The sequence below is a fragment of the Oryx dammah genome, unplaced genomic scaffold, assembly GCF_014754425.2.
Source record: "Oryx dammah isolate SB20612 unplaced genomic scaffold, SCBI_Odam_1.1 HiC_scaffold_3, whole genome shotgun sequence".
NCBI classification, from domain to species: Eukaryota; Metazoa; Chordata; class Mammalia; order Artiodactyla; family Bovidae; genus Oryx; species Oryx dammah.
The window spans coordinates 82,783,406-82,806,524 of NW_024070187.1; the positions used below are offsets into that span (position 1 = coordinate 82,783,406).

The 23,119-nt window shown below is 36.4% G+C and overlaps 1 protein-coding gene and 1 long non-coding RNA gene across 2 annotated transcripts in view; one reads left to right on the forward strand and one right to left on the reverse strand.

Annotated features, from left to right (window-relative positions):
* The window catches only part of LOC120862179 (transmembrane protease serine 11C-like), a 66,129-nt gene that overhangs the window by 15,613 nt on the left and 27,397 nt on the right, over positions 1-23,119 (reverse strand). Inside the window, exons 4-5 of the mRNA XM_040238295.1 lie at positions 17,811-17,878; positions 16,234-16,397 (exon numbers count right to left, since the gene is read on the reverse strand). Of these exons, the coding sequence (XP_040094229.1) occupies positions 16,234-16,397; positions 17,811-17,878 (232 nt within the window). The remainder of the gene's footprint in view (positions 1-16,233; positions 16,398-17,810; positions 17,879-23,119) is intronic.
* Positions 17,281-22,597, forward strand: LOC120862182. The gene is made up of 3 exons (XR_005720710.1): positions 17,281-17,431; positions 19,683-19,864; positions 21,097-22,597. It is a non-coding gene; the product is annotated as an uncharacterized LOC120862182 (long non-coding RNA).

The following is a 23,119-nucleotide window of genomic DNA, read 5'->3' on the forward strand; positions in this document are numbered from 1 at the left end:
GCTAGAAGGAAACCACTGGACATTCCCAGATGGACAATAGGAGATAGGGGCAGTAACTCTGTTAGAGCCAGAATAGGATGAGAGCTGATGCAAAAATGTTTCCCCTGTTAGTCATAGGGGAAATAAAATTCAAAATGTCCAGTGAGATGAAGCCAGGGTTGCTGCTAGTAATGGTCAACTTCCTCTCCCCATTTTACTCTTTCTATCCTTTATTCTTTCTCAAAACGATTACTGCATGCAAGTCTCTGTCTCAGGCTCTGCTTTTTGAGAAAGCAGGCTATGACACTAAAATAAATATATAACAGAAAAAATAATGCTTGTAACCAGGAAAGAGTGATATGTTGTTACATTTAATGAATTTTTTGGTGTTACATGCATTTTGCCCTATTTTGCTCATTTAGAAATCAATACATTTTGCATAGTAAGTTTCCATTATTCAGAACATTCAGTTAAGTGTGCCATTCCACTTCTCATTCATTTTGGATAAAAATATATTTTAATAATAATTTCCTACTCATTCCTCAATATCTAGGGAATATTCTAGAGTAAGATTTAATCCAGATAATTTTGCTATGCCTCTCCAATTCCTGCAGAATTGCAAACCTGTTTAATTCATGTGCAAACTGTGTGAGGAGAGGGTGAGTAAATGAATTACAATTATGTCCCAAGTTTCAAATGCAGAGAACTGTAAACTATGAGGCATTTCTTTTTAGGAGTTGCTCTTCAAAAAAAATCACCAGGTGTTCTATGAGTTAAATAGTATACATGCCAATGTAGGTTCATTTTTTATTGTGCTCTTGATTTCTGTAAACCCAGAGGGAGTATCCAGTTATATATGCCAATGACAATTACAATCTTATATTAGGTTGCACAACGAATCAGGGAGACAAAAGAATTCTTTACCGGAAAGTCAACCTGCCTGAACAAAAAGGCAGGAGCAATTCAGCAGTTAGATGGGCTATGAGTAAGTATGAGCCACACCTACTTAAACAGATGGCATATTTCCATCTAATCCTTTATGACTGCTTTCCAGAGACTAATTTTTACTCAACATTATACTTGTGCAGTTTGATTTTGAGCTTTATGTGACTGGTAAAATATATCAAACTGTATTAATATTTTGGGAAATAATTAAACTCCCATAATTCAATTAGAAAAATGTTAATTCCTATATCTTAAGAATTAATTGTTTAGAAATCCTAATTTATTGGCAGACTTTCTTCTTTCTTTGAGGTTTTCTTTATTGATGCATGCTTTTCTAAAAAGAAGAAATGTCTTTAAATTAGAATTTACTTGTAAAAGCTGTATTATTTTAGAGCTTAAAATAACAAGTATATCTTAGGTAGGTGGAAGATAGGACGATGAATGGGGAAATGACTGAAGTCATCCTTGTTTTTGACTGAGTCACTGCTATGGCTGTTTGTGTTTCTATCCTAACCCTGTGAGCCCCTGGCTCACACTTGAGGGCTGGGACTCCTCTGGATTTACCTCTGAATCAGGGAGTCAGTGCTGTAACCTAAGATAATCTGTTTACAATGTACCACATAAAGGAAGTGACAAAAAACAATGGCATTACCCTTGCTAAGGAGGAGATTCCACCAAAGAATAATATGAAAAAGCAGTTTTAAAAAGCAGCTCAGCTAATTTTAGCATTGGTCTTCTCCAATGGGCCAAAAATCAAAGAAGAGACATGCACCCTGTCTTCAATGAACTTGGAGCACTGTGGAAGAGATGTACAATTAAATAGATAACATTATGTGATAAGTCTATGTTAGATGTAGGCATAGAAAATTGGATATACCTAGCATAGAGGGATGATGAGGATAATGGGAACAGTTGACAACAACTATTCTTTTGGGGAAGAGTCAGATAATTAATTTTACTGGAGCAAAATAGGCATAATTCACTTACTACTGAAGGTTAGATTAGGATCTCCTGGAGAAGGGAATGGCAACCCACTCCAGTATTCTTGCCTGGAGAATTCCATGGACAGAGGAGCCCGGTGAGCTACAGTCCACAGATCACAAAGAGCTGGACATGACTGAGCAACGAACACTTACTTTTTCACTTTCGTAAGTGCTCTCTAAATGGACTTTTGGATCTGTAGTGTTGCAAATCCATGACTATTATTTCATATTTGGTGTCTTTCTGAAGTTAGGAAGTAAGAAATGCAACTTTGGATGCACTGGTAAGAATGAGGACTCTAAAAATCTGCTATCCAGTGAATATTTTATTTCTTAAGAAAGAAGTCTGAAGCATAATAATAATGAAAACTGAGCTATATGATTCCAATAAGGAAGAATATTACAGTAGCAGTGGATACATTTATAATATAAATTTTACATATACCATGGGATTTAACTCCACTGAGGTGAATTTATTGGGCTTTCCTGGTGGCTCAGATGGTAAAGAATCCACCTGCAATGCAGGAGACCTGGGTTTGATCCCTGGGTTGGGAAGATCCCCTGGAGGAGGACATGGCAACCCGTCATTCTTGCCTGGAGGAGAATTCCCATGCACAGAGGAGCCTGTGGGCTGCAGTCCATGGGACTGCAAAGAGTCGTACATGACTGAGTGACTAAGCAGAAATGCAGGTAGTTATTACTTTACATGAATCCAATGTTAAATTAATTGATCAACCTTACTTTTCAGATAGTTTTCCTAGGGTTACAGCAGTAAAAATATAGAGGAGATCAGCTGAATTATCTTACAAAGTTTGTTTTATGAACTATTTTAAAATATTCATGTAATAAATTTCTGAAAACCTTTAAACATACAGGGACTTACTGAGCAAGATACTGCTACAAATAAAATTGTTTTCTGACACAGAAATGATCATCTCCTATCAGGTAAGTTTATTCACAATATATTCACCAAAAAAGCTACTTTGGAGCATTAATATGACTGATCTACATTGAAAGGCAAAGGAACAGAGCATGGACCTGGATTGTGGTTGAACAAAATCTGAATCCCCCATTCATTCACTGCAGGTTTTGAACAGTCACTTGGCTGCATATTTAGCCTCAAAAATCCTTTTCTTTATGTTTCTAATAGACTGGAAATTATCTCTGTGGTTTGATATTATATATCATTTGTAATACTATCAAAGTGATGTAGATTAATTATTCATAGTACAGATCTTTGTTATGTTTGCCATTCTGACTCTGAAGATAAAATTTTAAAATATTTTCAGTTCAGTTCGCTCGCTCAGTTGTGTCCGACTCTTTGCGACCCTATGAATCGCAGCACGCCAGGCCTCCTTGTCCATCACCATCTCCCAGAGTTCACTCAGACTCACGTCCACGAGTCCGTGATGCCATCCAGCCATCTCATGCTGGGTCGTCCCCTTCTCCTCTTGCGTCCAATCTCTCCCAGCATCAGAGTCTTTTCCAGTGAGTCAACTCTTCACATGAGGTGGCCAAAGTACTGGAGCTTCAGCTTTAGCATCATTCCTTCCAAGGAAATCCCAGGGTTGATCTCCTTCAGAATGGACTGGTTGGATCTCCTTGCAGTCCAAGGGACCCTCAAGAGTCTTCTCCAACACCACAGTTCACACGCATCAATTCTTCGGCACTCAGCCTTCTTAACAGTCCAACTCTCACATCCATACATGACCACAGGAAAAACCATAGCCTTGACTAGACAGACCTTAGTCGGCAAAGTAATGTCTCTGATCTTGAATTATACTATCTAGGTTGGTCATAACTTTTCTTCCAAGGAGTAAGCATCTTTTAATTTCATGGCTGCAGTCACCATTTGCAGTGATTTTGGAGCCCCAAAAAATAAAGTCTGACACTGTTTCCACTGTTTCCCCATCTATTTCCCATGAAGTGATGGGACCAGATGCCATGATCTTCATTTTCTGAATGTTGAGATTTAAGCCAACTTTTTCACTCTCCTCTTTCACTTTCATCAAGAGGCTTTTTAGTTCCTCTTCACTTTCTGCCATAAGTGTGGTGTCATCTGCATCTCTGAGGTTATTGATATTTCTCCGGCAATCTTGATTCCAGCTTGTGTTTCTTCCAGTCCAGCGTTTCTCATGATGTACTCTGCATAGAAGTTAAATAAGCAGGGTGACAATATACAGCCTTGACGTACTCCTTTTCCTATTTGGAACCAGTCTGTTGTTCCATGTCCAGTTCTAACTGCTGCTTCTTGACCTGCATACAGGTTTCTGAAGAGGCAGGTCAGGTGGTCTGGTATTCCCATCTCTTTCAGAATTTTCCACACTTTATTGTGATCCACACAGTCAAAGGCTTTGGCATAGTCAATAAAGCAGAAAGAGATGTTTTTCTGGAACTCTCTAGCTTTTTCCATGATCCAGCGGATGTTGGCAATTTGATCTCTGGTTCCTCTGCCTTTTCTAAAACCAACTTGAACATCAGGGAGTTCACGGTTCACATATTGCTGAAGCCTGGCTTGGAGAATTTTGAGCATTACTTTACTAGCATGTGAGATGAGTGCAATTGCGTGGTAGTTTGAGCATTCTTTGGCATTGCCTTTCTTTGGGGTTGGAATGAAAACTGACCTTTTCCAGTCGGTTGGCCAGTGCTGAGTTTTCCAAATTTGCTGGCATACTGAGTGCAGCACTTTCACAGCATCATCTTTCAGGATTTGAAACAGCTCAACTGGAATTCCATCACCTCCACTAGCTTTGTTCGTAGTGATGCTTTCTAAGGCCCACTTGACTTCACATTCCAAGATGTCTGGCTCTAGATTAGTGATCACATCATCATCATTATCTGGGCTGTGAAGATCTTTTTTGTATAGTTCTTCCGTGTATTCTTGCCACCTCTTCTTAATATCTTCTGCTTCTGTTAGGTCCAGATCATTTCTGTCCTTTATCGAGCCCATCTTTGCATGAAATGTTCCCTTGGTATCTCTAATTTTCTTGAAGGCATCTCTAGTCTTTCCCATTCTGTTGTTTTCCTCTATTTCTTTGCATTGATCGCTGAAGAAGGCTTTCTTATCTCTTCTTGCTATTCTTTGGAACTCTGCATTCAGATGCTTATATCTTTCCTTTTTGCCTTTGCTTTTCGCCTCTCTTCTTTTCACAGCTATTTGTAAGGCCTCCACAGACAGCCATTTTGCTTTTTTGCATTTCTTTTTCATGGGGATGGTCTTGATCCCTGTCTCCTGTACAATGTCATGAACCCCAGTCCATAGTTCATCAGGCACTCTATCTATCAGATCTAGACCCTTAAATCTATTTCTCACTTCCACTGTATAATCATAAGGGATTTGATTTAGGTCATACCTGAATGGTCTAGCGGTTTTCCCTACTTTCTTCAATTTAAGTCTGAATTTGGCAATAAGGAGTTCATGATCTGAGCCACAGTCAGCTCCTGGTCTTGTTTTTATTGACTGTATAGAGCTTCTCCATCTTTGGCTGCAAAGAATATAATCAATCTGATTACAGTGTTGACTATCTGGTGATGTCCATGTATAAAGTCTTCTCTTGTGTTGTTGGAAGAGGGTGTTTGCTATGACCAGTGCATTTTCTTGGCAAAACTCTATTAGTCTTTGCCCTGCTTCATTCTGCATTCCAAGGCCAAATTTGCCTGTTACTCCGGGTGTTTGTTGACTTCCTACTTTTGCATTCCAGTCCCCTATAATGAAAAGGACATCTTTTTTGGGTGTTAGTTCTAAAAGATCTTGTAGGTCTCATAAAACCATTCAACTTCAGCTTCTTCAGCATTACTGGTTGGGGCATAGACTTGGATAACTGTGATATTGAATGGTTTGCCTTGGAGACTAACAGAGATCATTGTGTCTTTTTGAGATTGCATCCAAGTATTTTATTTATATTTAAATAATTATTTATAAATCAATTAAATAACCAGACGTATACACAGGTGGTAGCTTGAAAGGTAGAACTATTCATTGAAGGAAATGTGAAAGATAGGAAGCATTTATTTTTATTTGGATATTGCAAATGCTTCTCCAATGACTATGTTGGTTTTGTTTTGGAAGCAGTATAAAAGATTGCTGTAATGAAGAGAGGACAGTACATGTACTGAGAAGTATCTTTAGACAATTATGTTGATGTAGGACTCAGTGGATAATGTTGGACAGGAAGTTAATATTTAAGATTAGCATTTTCAGTTTGGAGAGTTTCTAGACTGGCTCTCCCACATACCTAGACACTTTGTGGAGTTTGCATTTTGATGCTACAGCTCTCATGTTGCATCCCACAGAGAATGACTTTGTGGATTTCTTTCATTTCATGCCCATTTATTTCTTTAAGACTCATCTTGAGATGTAGCTTCTCCATGAAGCTTTCCTTCTTATTTCCCTCTTCTCAAATAATTCTTAGCTTCATATTGCCTTGCCAATTTGGATATAGTAGTTTTTAATTCAAAATAACTATCACCTGGTAATATTCACTTGTTCATTCTGAAAAAACTAAATTTTTTCTCTGAAACTTATTTCAAGTTTCTTGAAATAAGAATATATCTTTCCCAAAGTAAGGGATTGGGGGCAGGAGGAAAAGGGGATGACAGAGGATGAGATGGCTGGATGGCATCACTGACTCAATGGACATGAGTCTGAGTGAACTCCAGAAGTTGGTGATGGACAGGGAGGCCTGGCGTGCTGCGATTCATGGGGTCGCAAAGAGTTGGACACGACTGAGTGACTGAACTGAACTGAACTGAATCACAGTACACTGATAACTCTATGTCTTTCTTTTCAACTTCATATCAAACCACAAACATTTGAATGTTTTGACATAATTTCCATGTCATTGAGTTTGAAAAGCTGCACAATATCCCATTTGAAATACCATCATCTACTTAACCATTATCCTAATGTTGACAAATATATATAAATAAATATTGGTCATTAAAAAAAAAAGAATATATCTTTCCCAAAGTAAAAATTCTTCTGGGAACTGTATATATTAAAAAAAAAACACAGAGAAATAATATTCAGGCAGTGATTAATAGATTCAATTACAACTATGACAGAATTTATAGACTTATTTTATGCATTACTTATGAGTAAATCCTTGACAATTACATGGTTGTTGAAGCTGAACAAGTGAGCTGTCATTATAGACAAACCACAACTATTTTTTTCTTACTCAGAGCATGTAGGACTCGTGTGTTTCTTTGGAAATTCTACATAGGAGACAAAAAATGCAGAGAGTATAAAGATACTTTATTTTAAAAGAATAAAAAATTGGTTTGGGAGAAATTTCTGAAACTTTTAAGTTTCTTTGTGGCCTGAATTGACAGACTTGAGAAAGATTTTTCTTTTTTAAAAAAAAGAGCTTTTAATATTTTTAATGCCTTATTTTATCCCTTATTGATTTTATCTCACATTATGAGCTTTAATAAAGGCTCTTCAATGCATATTTTATCAGAAACAGAAATCAATGGAAGGGGAATAAAACATTAAAACTGGCATTTAATATATGGTACTTTTAGCTATTTAATGCAGGAATTAAAGAATCATATGCAACTTATCAGTAATAAAAAAGAAAAAATCAAACTGACTTTGCACATAATTTTAGTACCTTCACAATCTTATATAAAGTGTTTATGAATGTCAAAAGGTTTCAGGCTTCTGGAACGGAAGATAAAATATTATTATGTTGTAGTAGGAGTAATCCATTATGCTTGTATGAAAAGATGTCCAAGATTTTCAAAGAAATTAAAAAAATGTCTTTTTTTATCAAGACTTTTTATGAATGTCTTTTTATAAAAGACTTCTTATTCATAAGACTTTTTATGTCTTTTTATGAATCAAAACTCATACTATGACTCATTTAAATAATATTTGTTATGCAGCAACTTAGAGATCTAAGAACATGAGAGATAGGAGCCAAATTCATCAGTGCAATTAAAAAATGATCATTTTGTTATAATAGCGCATTCAAGTGCAGATGCAATAAACACCACTTATGTGCTCTAGTACCCAATTTCTACCACAGGTAATATCTTGCAAAGATGTTGTAAAGGTTAACATCTTCAAAACTATACTACAATATCATAGCCAGGATATTGACATTGGTGGTGCTAAATTACAGAACATTTCCATCACCACAAGAATCCATCACATTGCTCTTTTATAGCCACACCTGTTTTCTCCCACTCTATTCCCTTCTTGCTGCTGCTGCTGCTAAGTTGCTTCAGTCAGGTTCGACTCTGTGCGACCCCATAGACGGCAGCCAAGTTCCTGGCAAACACTAATTTGTTTCCCTTTCTGTAATTTTGTCACTTCAAGAATGTTTTGCTGCTGCTGCTGCTGCTAAGTCGCTTCAGTCGTGTCCAACTCTGTGCGACCCCATAGACAGCAGCCCACCAGGCTCCTCCGTCCCCGGGATTCTCCAGGCAAGAACACTGGAGCAGGTTGCCATTTCCTTCTCCACAAGAATGTCATATATTCATATAAATAGACACATACACGATGTAACTTTTTGGACTGACTTCTTTAAGTATTCAGTTTCTTTTTTTTTGTTAAAGTATTCCATGTCATGATGTACCTGAGTTTATTTAACCATCACTTGTTGAAGGATACCTAGGTTGTTTCAGCTTTTGGCTATTAGGAATAAAGCTCCTATAAACATTCATGCATAAATTTTTGTTTGAACACAACTCACTATTTGTCTGAGATAATGACAAGGAATGCCACTGCTGGGTTATATGGTAGTTGCATGCTTGCTTTTTTTGAGAAATTACCAAGGAGTTTTCCAGAGTGAATGTACCATTGTACATTCCCACAGTGATTCAGTTTCTCCTCATTCTTGCTAGAATTTGTTAGCCATCTCATAAGTGTGTAGCAATATCTCATTGCAGTTTTAAGTTGTATTTCCTTAATTGCTAACAATATTGAGCATCTGTTCATGTGCTTATTTGCTATCTATATATTCCTTTTGGTCAAATGTATCTTCACGTTTTTTCTCTATTTTCTGAATGGATTGTTTGTTTTCTCACTGAGTCTTGATAGTTCTTTTTATATTTTAGACTCTAGTCATTTGATGTGTATTTGCAAATATTTTTTCCAAGTGTGTAGTTTGTCTTTTCCTCCTCTTAACACGTTATATTTGGAGAAGGCAATGGCACCCTACTCCAGTACTCTTGCCTGGAAAATCCCATGGACGGAGGAGCCTGGTAGGCTGCAGTCCATGGGGTCGCTAAGAGTCGGACACGACTGAGTGACTTCACTTTCACTTTTCACTTTCTTGCATTGGAGAAGGAAATGGCAACCCACTCCAGTGTTCTTGCCTGGAGAATCCCAGGGACGGGGGAGCCTGGTGGGCTGCCGGCTATGGGGTCGCACAGAGTCGGACACGACTGAAGGGACTTAGCAGCAGTAGCAGCAACAGGTTATATTACACAGAAAAAAATTTGAACATTGATGATGTCCAATTCATTATTTTTTCTTTTTATGAAACATGCTTTTGGTTTCAAGTCTAAAGAACTCTACCTAGCCCTAGATGCCGAAGATTTCCTCGCATATTTTTTCCTAAAAAATATGATCTTATATATCAGTTTGGAGACAATTGCTATCTAATTGAGTCTTTCAATATGTAAAGATGATTTCTCCTGTACCCTTGGAAGTTTTGGGACTGCCGGTCTCTTCAGTTCCAATTTCAGGATATATAAAACAAACCCATGAGTCTCACCATGTTGTTGGGCCCTGAGGTCACTAGCCAGTCTGGGCTCTTCTTACATCTGTTTTATTTGTAACACTTAGGGGTCTAAACTGTATTTAGTGAGAGAAACATGGAAAAGTGTATCCAGTCCATCTTCTTAGAAGGTAACATTATGTATCCCTTATTGAATATTTATAAACCTTTGTTTCTCCTACCTTTTCATCTGTTCTCAATGAAGTTATCATCTCACTGATAACTCAGAGTTAAAACTTGGATATTGTATTCCATTCCTTTCACTGTTGTGTCTCATATCCAGTCTTGCTGCTGCTGCTGCTGCTAAGTCGCTTCAGTCGTGTCCGACTCTGTGAGACCCCACAGACGGCAGCCCAACAGGCTCCCCTGTCCCTGGGATTCTCCAGGCAAGAACACTGGAGTGGGTTGCCATTTCCTTCTCCAATGCATGAAAGTAAAAAATGAAACTGAAGTCACTTAGTCGTGTCCAACTCTTAGCGACCCCATGGACTGCTGCCTACCAGGCTCCTCCATCCATGGATTTTCCAGGCAAGAGTACTGGAGTGGGGTGCCATTGCCTTCTCCATATCCAGTGTTAAGTTCTGCCAATTCTATAAATATAATCTCTTTGACATGTTTATTATTTCTAATATTATTTTCACTATTATATTTCAGGTTTTTAATTCTTCACACTTGGACAGTTGCAATTCTTTCCTAACTGATCTCTTTGCTTAAACTCTCCCCACTAGTTCATCTTACACAATATTATCAGATAAAAATTTTAGAAAACAGAGCTTTGATTACATGTCTTTCATGATTTAATGGATTTTAATGGACACTTTACAACTACCAAAGCACAAACTCTTTAACCTAAAACTAATCACTTTTAATATATATTATATTATAAAATACTCAAGATGAGCATGTGGAATTCTGTGGCTTCAAAGGCTTAAGTTCCTGAGAAATGAAAGGCAGCCAGGACAGACTTGAAAAGAGATAGGAGAGTTGCTCTAGCTATATGCACAGTTGGACTCTTAGGAGTATGTAAGACAAGTGGGATTTCCAAAAGCCCATAACAAGTCTGAGCTTATTTGGGCTTGATGGTAGCTTACAGTGCTCTCTGGCAGTCTGTATTAGTCAGAGTTCTCTAGAGAAACATACATATTATGAGGAATTGGCTCATAGGCAATTATGGAGGCTGAGAAATCCCACAATATGCCATTTGCTAGCTGGAGACCAAGAGAGTGCTGTCATTCTAGTCAAAGGCCTGAGAAATGCGCTTCCAGTGAGTGTGAGGGCAGGAGAAAACCAATGCTTCAGTTCATCAGCCATGCAGAGAGAGAGAATTCACTCTTCCTTTATCCTTTTGCTCTGTTTAGGCCCTCACTGGATTGGATTATGCTCACCCATATTGGAGAGGGCAATGAGTCAGTCCACCAATTCAAATGCTCAGTCCACCAATTCAAATACTGATGTCTTCTGAAAACATCCTCACAGAATCCAGGAATAATGTTTAAACAGATATCTGGGCACGTGGAATGGCACAGTCAAGTTGGCACAAAATTTACCATCATATAACCTCAGATGAATAATGCCAGACTTTAGTCAGGACAGTAGTGTCTGGTTTGCAGGTGTTGAAAGCCATGGGTACAAGGATTGTGTGCTCAGTTGTGCCTGACTCTTTGTGACCCCATGGACTATAGCTTGCCAGGTTGCTCTGTCCATGAAACTTTCCAGGCAAGAATATTGGAGCGGGTTGCCATTTCCTTCTCCAGGGGTTCTGTACAATAGAGATCTGTACAGAATAGAGAAGCAGACTGGGAATTCAGTCACAAGAAGTATCAAGGGAAAGATATGATGCAGAAAGCGTAGGGCAGAAATTCAGGATTCATCTCAGGTATACTGGATCTAAATTGGCAAGATGAATTTAGAACTTCACTAAAAAAATCTGTGGAGTCTGGTCAGCTATTAGGATGCCTCTTTTGATGTAGAGTGTCAGTCATTCTAGTTAATCTAACAGGTAGTTCAGGCAAGTAATTGAATTGGCTCACTAGAGGCAGTGTTTTAGCATTAATCATTTAAACTTAGTGTTAACTATCAAAAATAATTATTGTAAATTATGTTTTTTCCTTTTTAGAGATTAGAAAATAAGGATGATTCATTTGGAAGATAATTCTTAGTTCATGGATAATTTTGTGGCAGTGTCTCTTGTAGGCCCTAATGATAGTGAGTCTTTTAATGAAATGACTATTAATAAGTAAGTTTTAAATTCTTTTAAATATCTGGACAATGTCTAATAGCTGTATCATTCAATAACATATATTTCAAACTTGCATTTGAAAAATAACTTAAATATTACTTGAAACAAATTCCTGGCTTTATTGAAAGACATTTTGAATTGCCAACAGGAATAGTGCTCCATATCTCTTGGTAAACATGGAAACATATTCTCTGCAATAAAGTCAACAATCAGGAAACAAGGGTATCTGAGAAGTCAAAAGCTATATCAAAAGATATATCAAAAATATCAGCTCACTAAAACTTATATAACTAAATAAGGAAGCTCAACACCCCTTAATTGAAAGGCTATTTCATTTTCCCAATTTTAATATAGAAATTACTATAAAACATTTTAAGATATTCTTAAATTTTAAAATTTAACATTTTAAGATGAATTTGAAGAAGGTAGGAGGAAGAACAGAGAAAATAAAAGTGACAGCAAGAATTGAAGTATGAAAATGAACAAATATGAGAGCTCAAAACTCCAATATTGGGGTTTATTTGGTGAAGGCATTAATATCTCTTCATTCCCTAAATGCTCTTAGGGCACTACAATATCTACTCTAAATTAATGGATGTCCATAGTTATGTCAAAGAGGAGGTGGTAGGTTTGAGAAATATTTTTGTAAAAATATAATTTTAAAGAGAATTTTTCAGTTTTGTTAAAAAGATGAAATATAAACTCTTCAGGATCCCAGGGATGGGGGATCCTGGTGGGCTGCCGTCTATGGGGTCTTACAGAGTCGGACACGACTGAAGCAACTTAGCAGCAGCAGCAGCAGGAAATTTGCCTATTTAGAAAGACTTATTTCAAAGAATTATCTATGGTCAAGGTCTTATACTACTGAGACTATTTTAAGAGAAACTTTGCAGATAAAACACGTTTGTGGAGCTGAAGATTGGTTCTTGGTTGAGAAAGGACACCGTGGGAGGCAACATACTTTGAAAAAATGTCTTCTAGAGTTTATCTAAGAATTATTGGATAAAGTTGCTTAAAATGTGTTACAAATGAACCTATGCAGCATCTCAGGATCAAGCCACATGAAAAAGGTGTGTCCTATTAACATGATTTATATCTCAGCATTAGCCAGTTACTCACAAATGAGTGCAAGACCAGAGTTTCATTCTTCTTGTAAAACCCTTAATAGTGGGTCAGGATGACCATCCTTGTGTATGAATTTCTATTAGTTCTACGTAATTTGAGTTTTTACTTTAACCAATTATGATTTAGCATAAGTATTTAAAATATTTTTCATGCTTAATCAGTAGATGGTTAAGTGTAGCAGTATGTACAAGGCATTTTTCTGCAGGAAATAATAATTACTTTTTAAAACAAGTTACAGTCATATCCTTAAGTATGCCCATTAAAGTCATGAACATTCAACTTTATAAGGCATTTTATTAAAAACCTTACTTCAGCTTATGAGGCTATTTTTTTGTTTTTACAAAAAATGATTTTGAATTTTCCTTCCAGAGCTTCCAGGAGAGAAACACAATATGGTCATCCTTGCAGTTGTGTAGTTGGTACATCTAGCATTACATTTTCTTCTTAGCTCTTGGCTTAATAGTTTACGGCAGTGATAGTCAAGTGCATCATATTGTGAGCTCGACTTGCTGGGTGATATATCACTTGCAATGCTTTACTTGTTTTTTCTTTCTTTGCATTAAAATTTTAATTACATGAACATAAGTATCATATGTATGTTCTGTTTTGATTCTTAAGCTGTGAAACAACAAGATCATGTAAACATGACCTTATAATTTACAAAGGACATTATAAAAGAAAAATTGTGTTAACTAATTATAACTATTGAGGTTATCATCTCTATTTTTAAAATAATGTAATATTGTTTAAGCATAAAGCATAAGTGAATATAAATTTAGGGGTTTGGGAATGCATAAAATCTGTTACCACTGAAGCCACCTGAGAGTTTTTTCAGAAAACTCTTCTATCATGAGCAGGGGAAAACTATATGTTGTTTTCTAAGTTTTACACTCATTGGTCAATTTGAAAACCCTCTGATCTAGTAAGTTTATAATTGATGGAGAAAATGTTGATCTCTCACTGAAGAATAAACCATAAATACTGACTGTTAGTACCTAAGACAGTTGTTGCAAGTGTCATTTTCTTGGAATTCATGAGTAAGTGGGAAATTAAATTACATATTATGTTCATAGTTCTTAAGTAATTAAGGCATTCTTTGCATCTTAAATCTGGGGATAAAATGTTTGCTAGAACATATATGTGCCAAACTTGCCATTAGTCTTTCTCAATTGGGGTTTTGGAAGGGGATTAAGCTCAAAAATCCCAGGTGGCTTTTGTTTTGATGAAACTTTTATGCACCTAAAATATCATCCAGATGATTCAGAGTTTCTGCATATCGTTATTCTACATGCACTCTTCTAAGCATAATAATATAGGAACACTAGATATTGTATTCAGCAATTCATTGTAGCTTAGAGCACTGGTCAGTGATGTCTTTTCCCTCTGTGTTAGCAGCTTGTATGAAAATGAAATCCACAGCCTTGACATACTTAGCAAGTGCTTGGCAACCCAACTAACCAGGCAGGAATAAGGTCAGGTTATTCAATAAGATGCTATGACAGCAACCTTGGCTACCTAAATACGCTTTCGTAAATCCGTAAGCCAGAGATCCATTTATGTGGAGACCAGTGCATATTCATAATCTCTTTAAGTAAGAACTGTCTTGAATGTGAGCTTTGTGTTAAGTCACTTCACTGTGATTTTGGAGGCCTAGCCCGGTTGGCTTCTGAGTTTGATCTTGCACCTGTGAACGCCCAGTCAGTTTCATGAGACATCTAGCTTCTGATAAGAGGTGATGGGAGGAGAGAGAGGGGGTTTCTAGGCAACAGGTGGAGGCTAAGACAGTACCAAAGCGCTGTATGTACTTAAGTGTATTGCACTTACCAGTCACTACTCTTCAGAAACTTGTAGGATGCACTGTCATAAATAAAACTACAGAGAAAAGACATAAACCTAGAAAATACCTTCAGAAAGTTCATTTTCCTGGGATCCTATGTAATGTTCTTAAAGTCTGAAGGAATACCAGGAATATAATGCTATTTCTTAACTACATGAGCTCATGTTTTTAGCAGATGAGTTTCCAAAAATATGTCCTTGGTGGTGAATTCTCTATAAATTGGAGAACTGCTTTATTTCTCTGTGATTTTGTTTTGAGGTCATCAGAGGTTGGATAAGCTATGTGAGAAGGAAGGCTCTACAACAGAGCATCTAATATAACCTGAGGAGAGTCACATTTCAACAACATGACGGCTTTTTATCCAGGAGAAGCATATTCAGGTTTTGCTTTTTTATTCTTTTGGTATTCCAGACAAATGAACACTTGGAGTAGATTTTTTTCCACAAACATTTAGTCCTTTCTGTAGGCTGGGGATACTTTTTTTCCCTTGATCACATTTGTTGTAGCAGAGAACTGAGAGCCTAGCTTAGATGTGCCAGGCATTGGCTGTACTTTCATCAAGATCAGAGAAACACTGATTATCCTGGAAATGGAGAATGTGTGTCCCTGTCTTTTAGAAGCTGTCTTCCACAATATTGTCACATGACCAAGAACAAGAATTAGACTATATATAAGAGTGAAAGAAAGGAAGTCCACTAAAGGCTTATCAAGAAACAAATTTGCTGTTAAGGAGATTTAAACTCGATTTCTGGAATTTGGGAGTCTAGATTCTTGAGACAGCCAAAAGAACTTAGGGAGAAATCATGACCCACAGAAACAAGCCATAAGAGTTCCAGTTTAAGATTGCCTTATTTTGCAAAGAAAACTTGTAACCCAATGTGACGCTCCTTGGGTACTATTAGATAATCTGTCATAGAGCCTTTCTTCTCACATAGCTTATCCAATCTTTGATGATTTCAAAAACAAAACCACAGAGAAATAAAGTAGCTCTCCAGTTTATGGAAAATTCACCAACAAGAATATATTTTTGGAAATTCATCTGCTAAAAACATGAGCTCACATAGTAAAGAAATAGTACTATTTGGCACCCTGATATTTGGGTTCATGGAAGGAAAACTTGGGACTCATATTTGGGACCATGATAATTTGGGACCATGATAGCTTTTTAAAAAAAAAAATCTATAATTAAGTAAAGTTTGATTTCAAGAACAAAGGAATGATATTATATTAAAAATTGATTAACACAGACCTTAATTACTTTAACAGTGGTTAAAAGTAATTACCATTATCTATTAAATGATAATTAAAGAGAGCAGTATTGTTTTCAATTGCACAACAAAGCACCACACTCAAATTAAAAGATTAAAATTATTCTGCCCCATACATAAAAAGACTTACCTGAAAATCTAAATGAAGAAGAATCTATACATAATGACCCAGTTTTTCCCTTTAGCTTCTGACGTAAAATGGTTTCAATCTTATCTCGAAATTTTGCAGAAGTATTTGTATAATAAGATTTAAACTTAAGCACAATGTGTATTATCACCTTTCCTTCGGCTCGACTGCAAAACAGAAAAAGATAAAGAAATTATACTTTATTATGGAGTCTCTATCATTTTCAGTGGAGTCATTCTATCCTTTGGTTAGCAGAGTTCCTGGCAGTTTTCCAGTTCCTTTAAAGGGAGTGAAATTGGCCCTTTGTTGGCATAGTGAACAGTAAAGACAAAGTGATTTAGACTCATGGAAACTGACTTTGTATTCTAGATCTACCATTTGCCAGTTCATTGACTACAGCAAGGAGTACTGTACTCCATACTGTTCTTCTCTATAATGAGTGTATGCTCCGTCGTTCAGTTGTGTCTGACTCTTTGTAACTCTATGGACTGTAGCCTGCCTGGCTCCTCTGTCTTTGGAGATAGAGGACTATTCTTGCCTTTTCCAGGCAAGAATACTGGACTGGGTTGCTGTTTCCTTCTCCATCTCTATAATGGGGATGATAATGCCATTTACTGGTTATTGTAAACACGACATAAGATAATATATATGGAGGTGTTTTGAAAAATCTCAGAATGTTATGGGACAATTATTTACTAACATAAATGTATCTATGTTTCATAAATGCACTATGGACCTTGTAAGAAGAGCCAATAGCAAATAATGAAATGAAATGTAACAGGTAAAGATGAGAGAATCATTTATAGTTTTTTTTTTCTTTATTGATGGAGGCACAATTGCAAGACTGGGTCAAGTTCTCTTACTGTGAATATGTGAAAAGTTTACTTTTCTTTGGGCAAAGCCAATCACAAACACAGATGGCCTAAGGTCTCTTTCTCACCCCAGCCTTTAAAAACCCTATGGTGCTTTGTTTCAGGGAAGGTAAAACAGTTCTGGCTTCTCTTCTCTGTTGCAAAAGACTTGAACATTGTCTTCCTTGTCTGTTCAGTTTTGTCTGGTGTAATTTGTGCTTTGACAACCCTGTGATGGGAACAATGTTGGCATGTTTATTGGAGGAATAACAGCAGATCTGCGTGGATATCAAGTGTTATATGAGGATGAGGTTATGAGATGAAGTCAGAGAGAAGCCAGGTCATATCAGGTAAGATGATATATATTTTTGAGATATTAGCTACTCCTGTGTCAGACATTTTATACCTGGTTCTCTTATCTTATCTGTTCTTTCTTATATTGAAATAATCATCTCATTTTAAATTTGCTCTTTGGCGTTGTGCCTTTAAATGAAAAACAAATCCATTTAACCCTTACCTGATACTCTCCATGAGCTGGAACTCTTGGTTCTGGCTTAATAATTTTCCAGCAGACCTTGAATATATTTTTTACATTTGAAACTGCTAGTGATTTTGAAGCCTTAGATTTAAACTTTTGATTATATACTATACAAAGACATTCTATTAAATATAAGATATGAAGGCAAAGGAAAATTTTATTTTTTGTGCTTTTCAGGCTGTTTTACATACCTTACTTGGACAACATGGGATGTGACATACTGTCTTCTCAGTCTGGATCCATGAAATGTTTCATTTATCTGTTAAAAGTAATATGAATAATGACTTATTTTTTAATTTTCATTGTAGAGAACTTCAAATATATGTGAAAGTATAGAAAGAAAAATGAACCTGACATACCCATCAGTCAGTGTCACCAAATATCAATAAATGACCAAAACAGTTTAATTTTACTACTACCCATATCCTAGGAATTAAATAATTACTTAATATCATCAAATACATAGTGTTCAAATTTCTCTGGATCTCATTTTAAAAAGAGATGCAATGTGTGTTAAATATGTATTTTTTAAATTACCTTTATACTGGCTCAACTAATTCACAAATATTCTTAAATCAATAAATTGTGTGACAAAGTGAGGTAAAAAATTTGCTTCCTTCCTAACAATATGAAAGGAAAGAATATTTTTCTCTTATTTTGGAGAAGTAAATTCAAAGGTTCACCTGATAGAGCTTATCTTCCATGTTCAGACTTTTGGTGAACATCAATGCCACTAAACAGGTGTCCCCAGGAGGAAATGTTTCTAATTTATTTTTGTACTATGGAAGTTCTTTCTTCACATCTGGACTGCAAACCATTTTCCCTGATCTTTCAGTTATGTGCTACTGGTAGGTTCAAAGCAGTATACATGGAAATCTCTCAGAGAAATTTTATGCAAGAGTCATTTTCTCAGCTGTTCTGGATTTAACCTAATGGATAATTTATTACAACAGGATCTTCACAGAGTACAAGACAAAATTTGCACTGTTCATAGCTTTTATTTTGACAAAGATATTGCTTCAAAAACAGTCACTTATTATTGGAATTGCAGAGATTTAATATATCTTTTTTCTCTGGCTCCAAAGCAATTGAAAGTATTCATTTATTCAATAATATCTACTGAAATAAAAGTACTAATTAATTAGATAGATCCATACTTTCTAGGAGATTCAATGAAGGAGAGAGATAATAAGCATACAAAGAAATAAATATATAAATATGATAACTTGAGATAGTGTTAGGTGATATTGAAAATGAAAAATAACATAATGGAGTGATTCAGGGGAAATTGTTCGAATGATAAAATAAGATCCTTTTTAAGACATTTGATTGAGACCTGAAAGATGCAAAGTTGATAATCAAGGGGAGAAGAATATTCTAGATGGAGTGAACAGCAGGTGATATAATTCCAGATAAAAATGAGATTAGTATTTGAGGGAGAAAAGTAAAGTTGTTGTGACTCAAGTAAAGTGAGTAAGGGAGAGTGTCTAAGTTGAGGTTGCCCTGGTAAATAGCAATGCCATTACAAAGAGCCTATTTGGATAAATTTGGATTTGGTAATAAATTTGGATGTTATTCCTAAATATAATGAATGGAAGAATCCTGACAACATGGTAACTAAACTATCCTGTATTTTTCTTCAATTCTCTATTCCAATCTGCCACTCCTAGGGGGCAGGTGGGATTGAGTTTTATAGAAGTCCTACAAACAGAAAGGTGATGAGAAACTGTTTTCCATGGGTCAGGGAAGAACCTAGAGAATAATCTGAGTCCTGTGCAAGGACAGAATCATAACAGGCCCTGGGAAGATCCTGGCTGACAGAGGTTTGTGAATATCCAGGGATAAGTTTGACACTGGACCATGAGACTGTGTTTCCATGGACCAACAGAGGTCATGAAGGAACTGCAAAGGGGGCTGGAGCTTTTTTGCTCTTGATACTGGGAGAGTACTGGGTAGAAAGTGGGAAGCTGGAAGACTTCCTCCTGGGTCCTTGGTGAGGCAGGAGGCCTGTTGCCTCAACTTCAGCCTACAGGATTTAAGAACATTCACCTTCTATCTTGTAGGATTGTCTCCAATAACAAGGCAGTGGCCTGAATACACCAACAAGGAAAAATGATAACACAAATAAGGAAACCCAGAAGCCAGAGAAAGGAAATAACAGATTAGGTCTCATGAAAACAGAACTTCTAGAGGAAACAGCAACCTAAACAACAATGACAAAAAAAGCACTCATGCCAACATTCAGGTAGGTTAAAAAAAGACAATATAGTGTTAAGAAACACACTTTTCAATATTTAGTGAGTCAATTTAAAAAGATGAGTGTCATTCTTGAGATACAAATTCATGGCCTAAAAGGCCAAAAATAATATATACTCTAAATAGTAAAATTTAAAAAGAAGAAAACAAAGAGAAACAAAACAAAACACTTAGATCACTATTCCAAAAGCAGTTATGAATAATAGAATCTTGAAGAGAGAAAAAATTATAGTAATATAAGTAGTAGGACAAAGAGGTTCTGAATTAAAGAATGATCAAAATCTGCATATTCAAAGAGACAGACTGAGTTTCAGGCAGATTTGATATATCAGAGGAATATTTTCAAATTTTAGACACAAAGAAACACTTCTACCAACTTCAATATTGAAGTTATATTGTTGGCCAAAATCTTGGCTTCTCTGCCCACTGAAGCTGAATAAAAAAATACGGAGACAGGGTTTGTAGGAAATAAAAAGTGGCTTTAATTCTCAGCTGGCTGAGAGGGGAATACAGTAAGCTCATGCCTCAACAACTGTGCCCCCCTCCATAAGGAGTCTAGGGGCTTATATCAGTTGAAGGCTCACAGTCAGGAGTCAGTGATGAGCAACAAAGGTGTTAGGATCTTGTCAAAAAGAGTCATAGGCTGGTGTCAGTAACCCAGTAATTGAGTCTGGTAGTTCAGTGGTTCTGTGGCCTACTTTCTGATATGTAACTGTAAGAGGATGGGTGCTGCTGCTAAGTCGCTTCAGTGGTGTCCGACTCTGTGCGACCCCATAGACGGCAGCCCACCAGGCTCCCTCATTGCTGGGATTCTCCAGGCAAGAACACTGGAGTGGGTTGCCATTTCCTGCTCCAATGCATGAAAGTGAAAAGTGAAAGTAAAGTCACCCAGTCGTGTCTGACTCTTAGTGATCCCATGGACGGCAGCCCACCAGGCTCCTCCGTCCATGGGATTTTCCAGGCGAGAATACTGGAGTGGACTGCCATTGCCTTCTCCAAGAGGATGGGTGTTGTAAGGGTAAACAGCAGATACAGGCTGTATTTAGCAGAGTCAAAGGAAAATAGGTGTGAATATAGCTCCTGCAAAGTTAGGAGGCAGAAAAGCAAACTTAGTTACAGACATGCAAAATTAGGAGAAGTTAAAGTAAAATAAATAAATAAGTAAACAAACTAGGAATGTTCAGACCTGCTCACTGTTCTCTTTATTTTCTTTGATCTCAGGAAAAGGAAGGAAAACAACTCATTCCTCTTTTCTTCCTTGTCATTGCGACAGTTAAAATATATTAATAGAAGAAATAGAATCAATTTTGTTTGTAACATTTGAAGATGGAAGCTGGTGGAATAATAGCCTCATACCTGAGAGAAAAAACTGACAATTCAACAATCCTATTCCCAATCAGGACATAATCTCTCTTTAGAGTAAAAGAAAGATACCTATGGATACTTGAAAATTCTGTAGCATAGCATTCACATATCTCAATAGAGAAAAATATATGACTAAGATTTCTAGGGAAGCAAAATCTAAACTAGAATTGGAGTCTTTATAGAGGGGGAGATGAAGAGGAGAGGGAACAAATCGAGCAATGAAACCTGAGGGGTGTATGTGAAATACAATGAATGTAAAATTGAAATGCTTGTAGCAGAGACAGTGTACTGTAAGAAACAGGCTAACGATACTTCAGCAGTTGCAGTGCTATCTCGGCAAACCTGCTTATTAGGAATAGGAAAGGAGGGCAGAAGAAGAGAGGAAACAATGCTTCAAAGCCCTATCAGTGGGGAATAGGAATGTGAAGAGAGAAGAAATGTGAAAGTATGTCGAAGGCCTCCTATTCTTGGATTAGGGTTTAGGTAAGGAAAATAACGTCGATAGGGCTAATAATTGTTTAAATAACAGACAAATAAATAAAACTCATTTTAGGAAAGGTAACTATTAATTAAGTACATTGAAATTTTCAAGAAGAAAAACATAGAATGAAAACCAATGAAAATCAGCAAGAATAAGGAAAAGAAACTAAAAAAGTACATTATTTACTTAAAGCCAACTGAAGAAATGAAATCAGGTATACTACCTGCTACAATTAATGAGAATAGATAAAACTTTGTTATTAAAGAATCTATCAAATTGCATTCAAAATTAAAGCCTAATTATCGATTATTTTAAAAGAATCATACTTGTAAATAAAGGGATAAAAGACTGTTGAAAAGAAGCTATGAGAAAGAGATGGTATACAATTAATGTGGCACTCAATATAGAATCCAAAAATAGGTCCGAGGTTATATAGGGACTTAGGATACAACAAGGATGGCATTTTATTTTATTTATTTTTCAAATTAACATTAAAATTTTATTTAGAAAAATGTAGTTTAAATTAGGGAAGATCTAGGTTTATTTCATGTTTGTACCTGTGTACTCACTGTTTAAGGACCACAGGTTTGAGTTCTAAAACACAGAGATTCTTATATAGTTTATTTTGTATGATTTCCATTATAAAAGAAAAAATGTGATGTATATTTATGATTTTATATACTACCTTATCAAATATGTTCCCAGTACAAGGGAACTTCCATTTGACCATTTACTGAAATATGTGTAAATACTGATGGATCTTAAACAGACCTATTGTGGTGATCATTTCACAATATGTATATACATGGAATTATGTTATGCACCTGGAACCAACAAAATGTTGAAAGCGTTAAATGTCAGTTACATCTAAAAAAAGAGAAAGAACTGAAACCTTTAAAATATTTTGCATGTCCAATTTGGAAAAATTTTCCAACACACTGGATTCTGATTCCATAATACCAAGACTAATTTATCCTCCTCTGCCCCATACTTCCAGTGTTGATGTTCATGATACATTCATCATCATTTTAGGGCCCTGACCCTCGCCCTCATTTAACAGTGTTAATTTTCTTATGAGATGCATAAACTCTAGAAGCTATCTGTTCAGTAAAGAGTTAACTCAGTAGGCATAGGAACTTTATACATTCATTCCAAAGGAAAAGAGAGACCTGTGTGCGACTTCTGAGAGATAACATTTGAACCTTGGATTATCTTGCCTGAGAAGTGTCTTGTAAACCTGAGGCTTTGGGAGAAGGCAATGGCAACCCACTCTAGTACTCTTGTCTGGAAACTCTCATGGACGGAGTAGCCTGGTAGGCTGCAGTCCATGGGGTCGCTAAGGGTTGGACACAACTAAGCGACTTCATTTTCACTTTTCACTTTCATGCATTGGAGAAG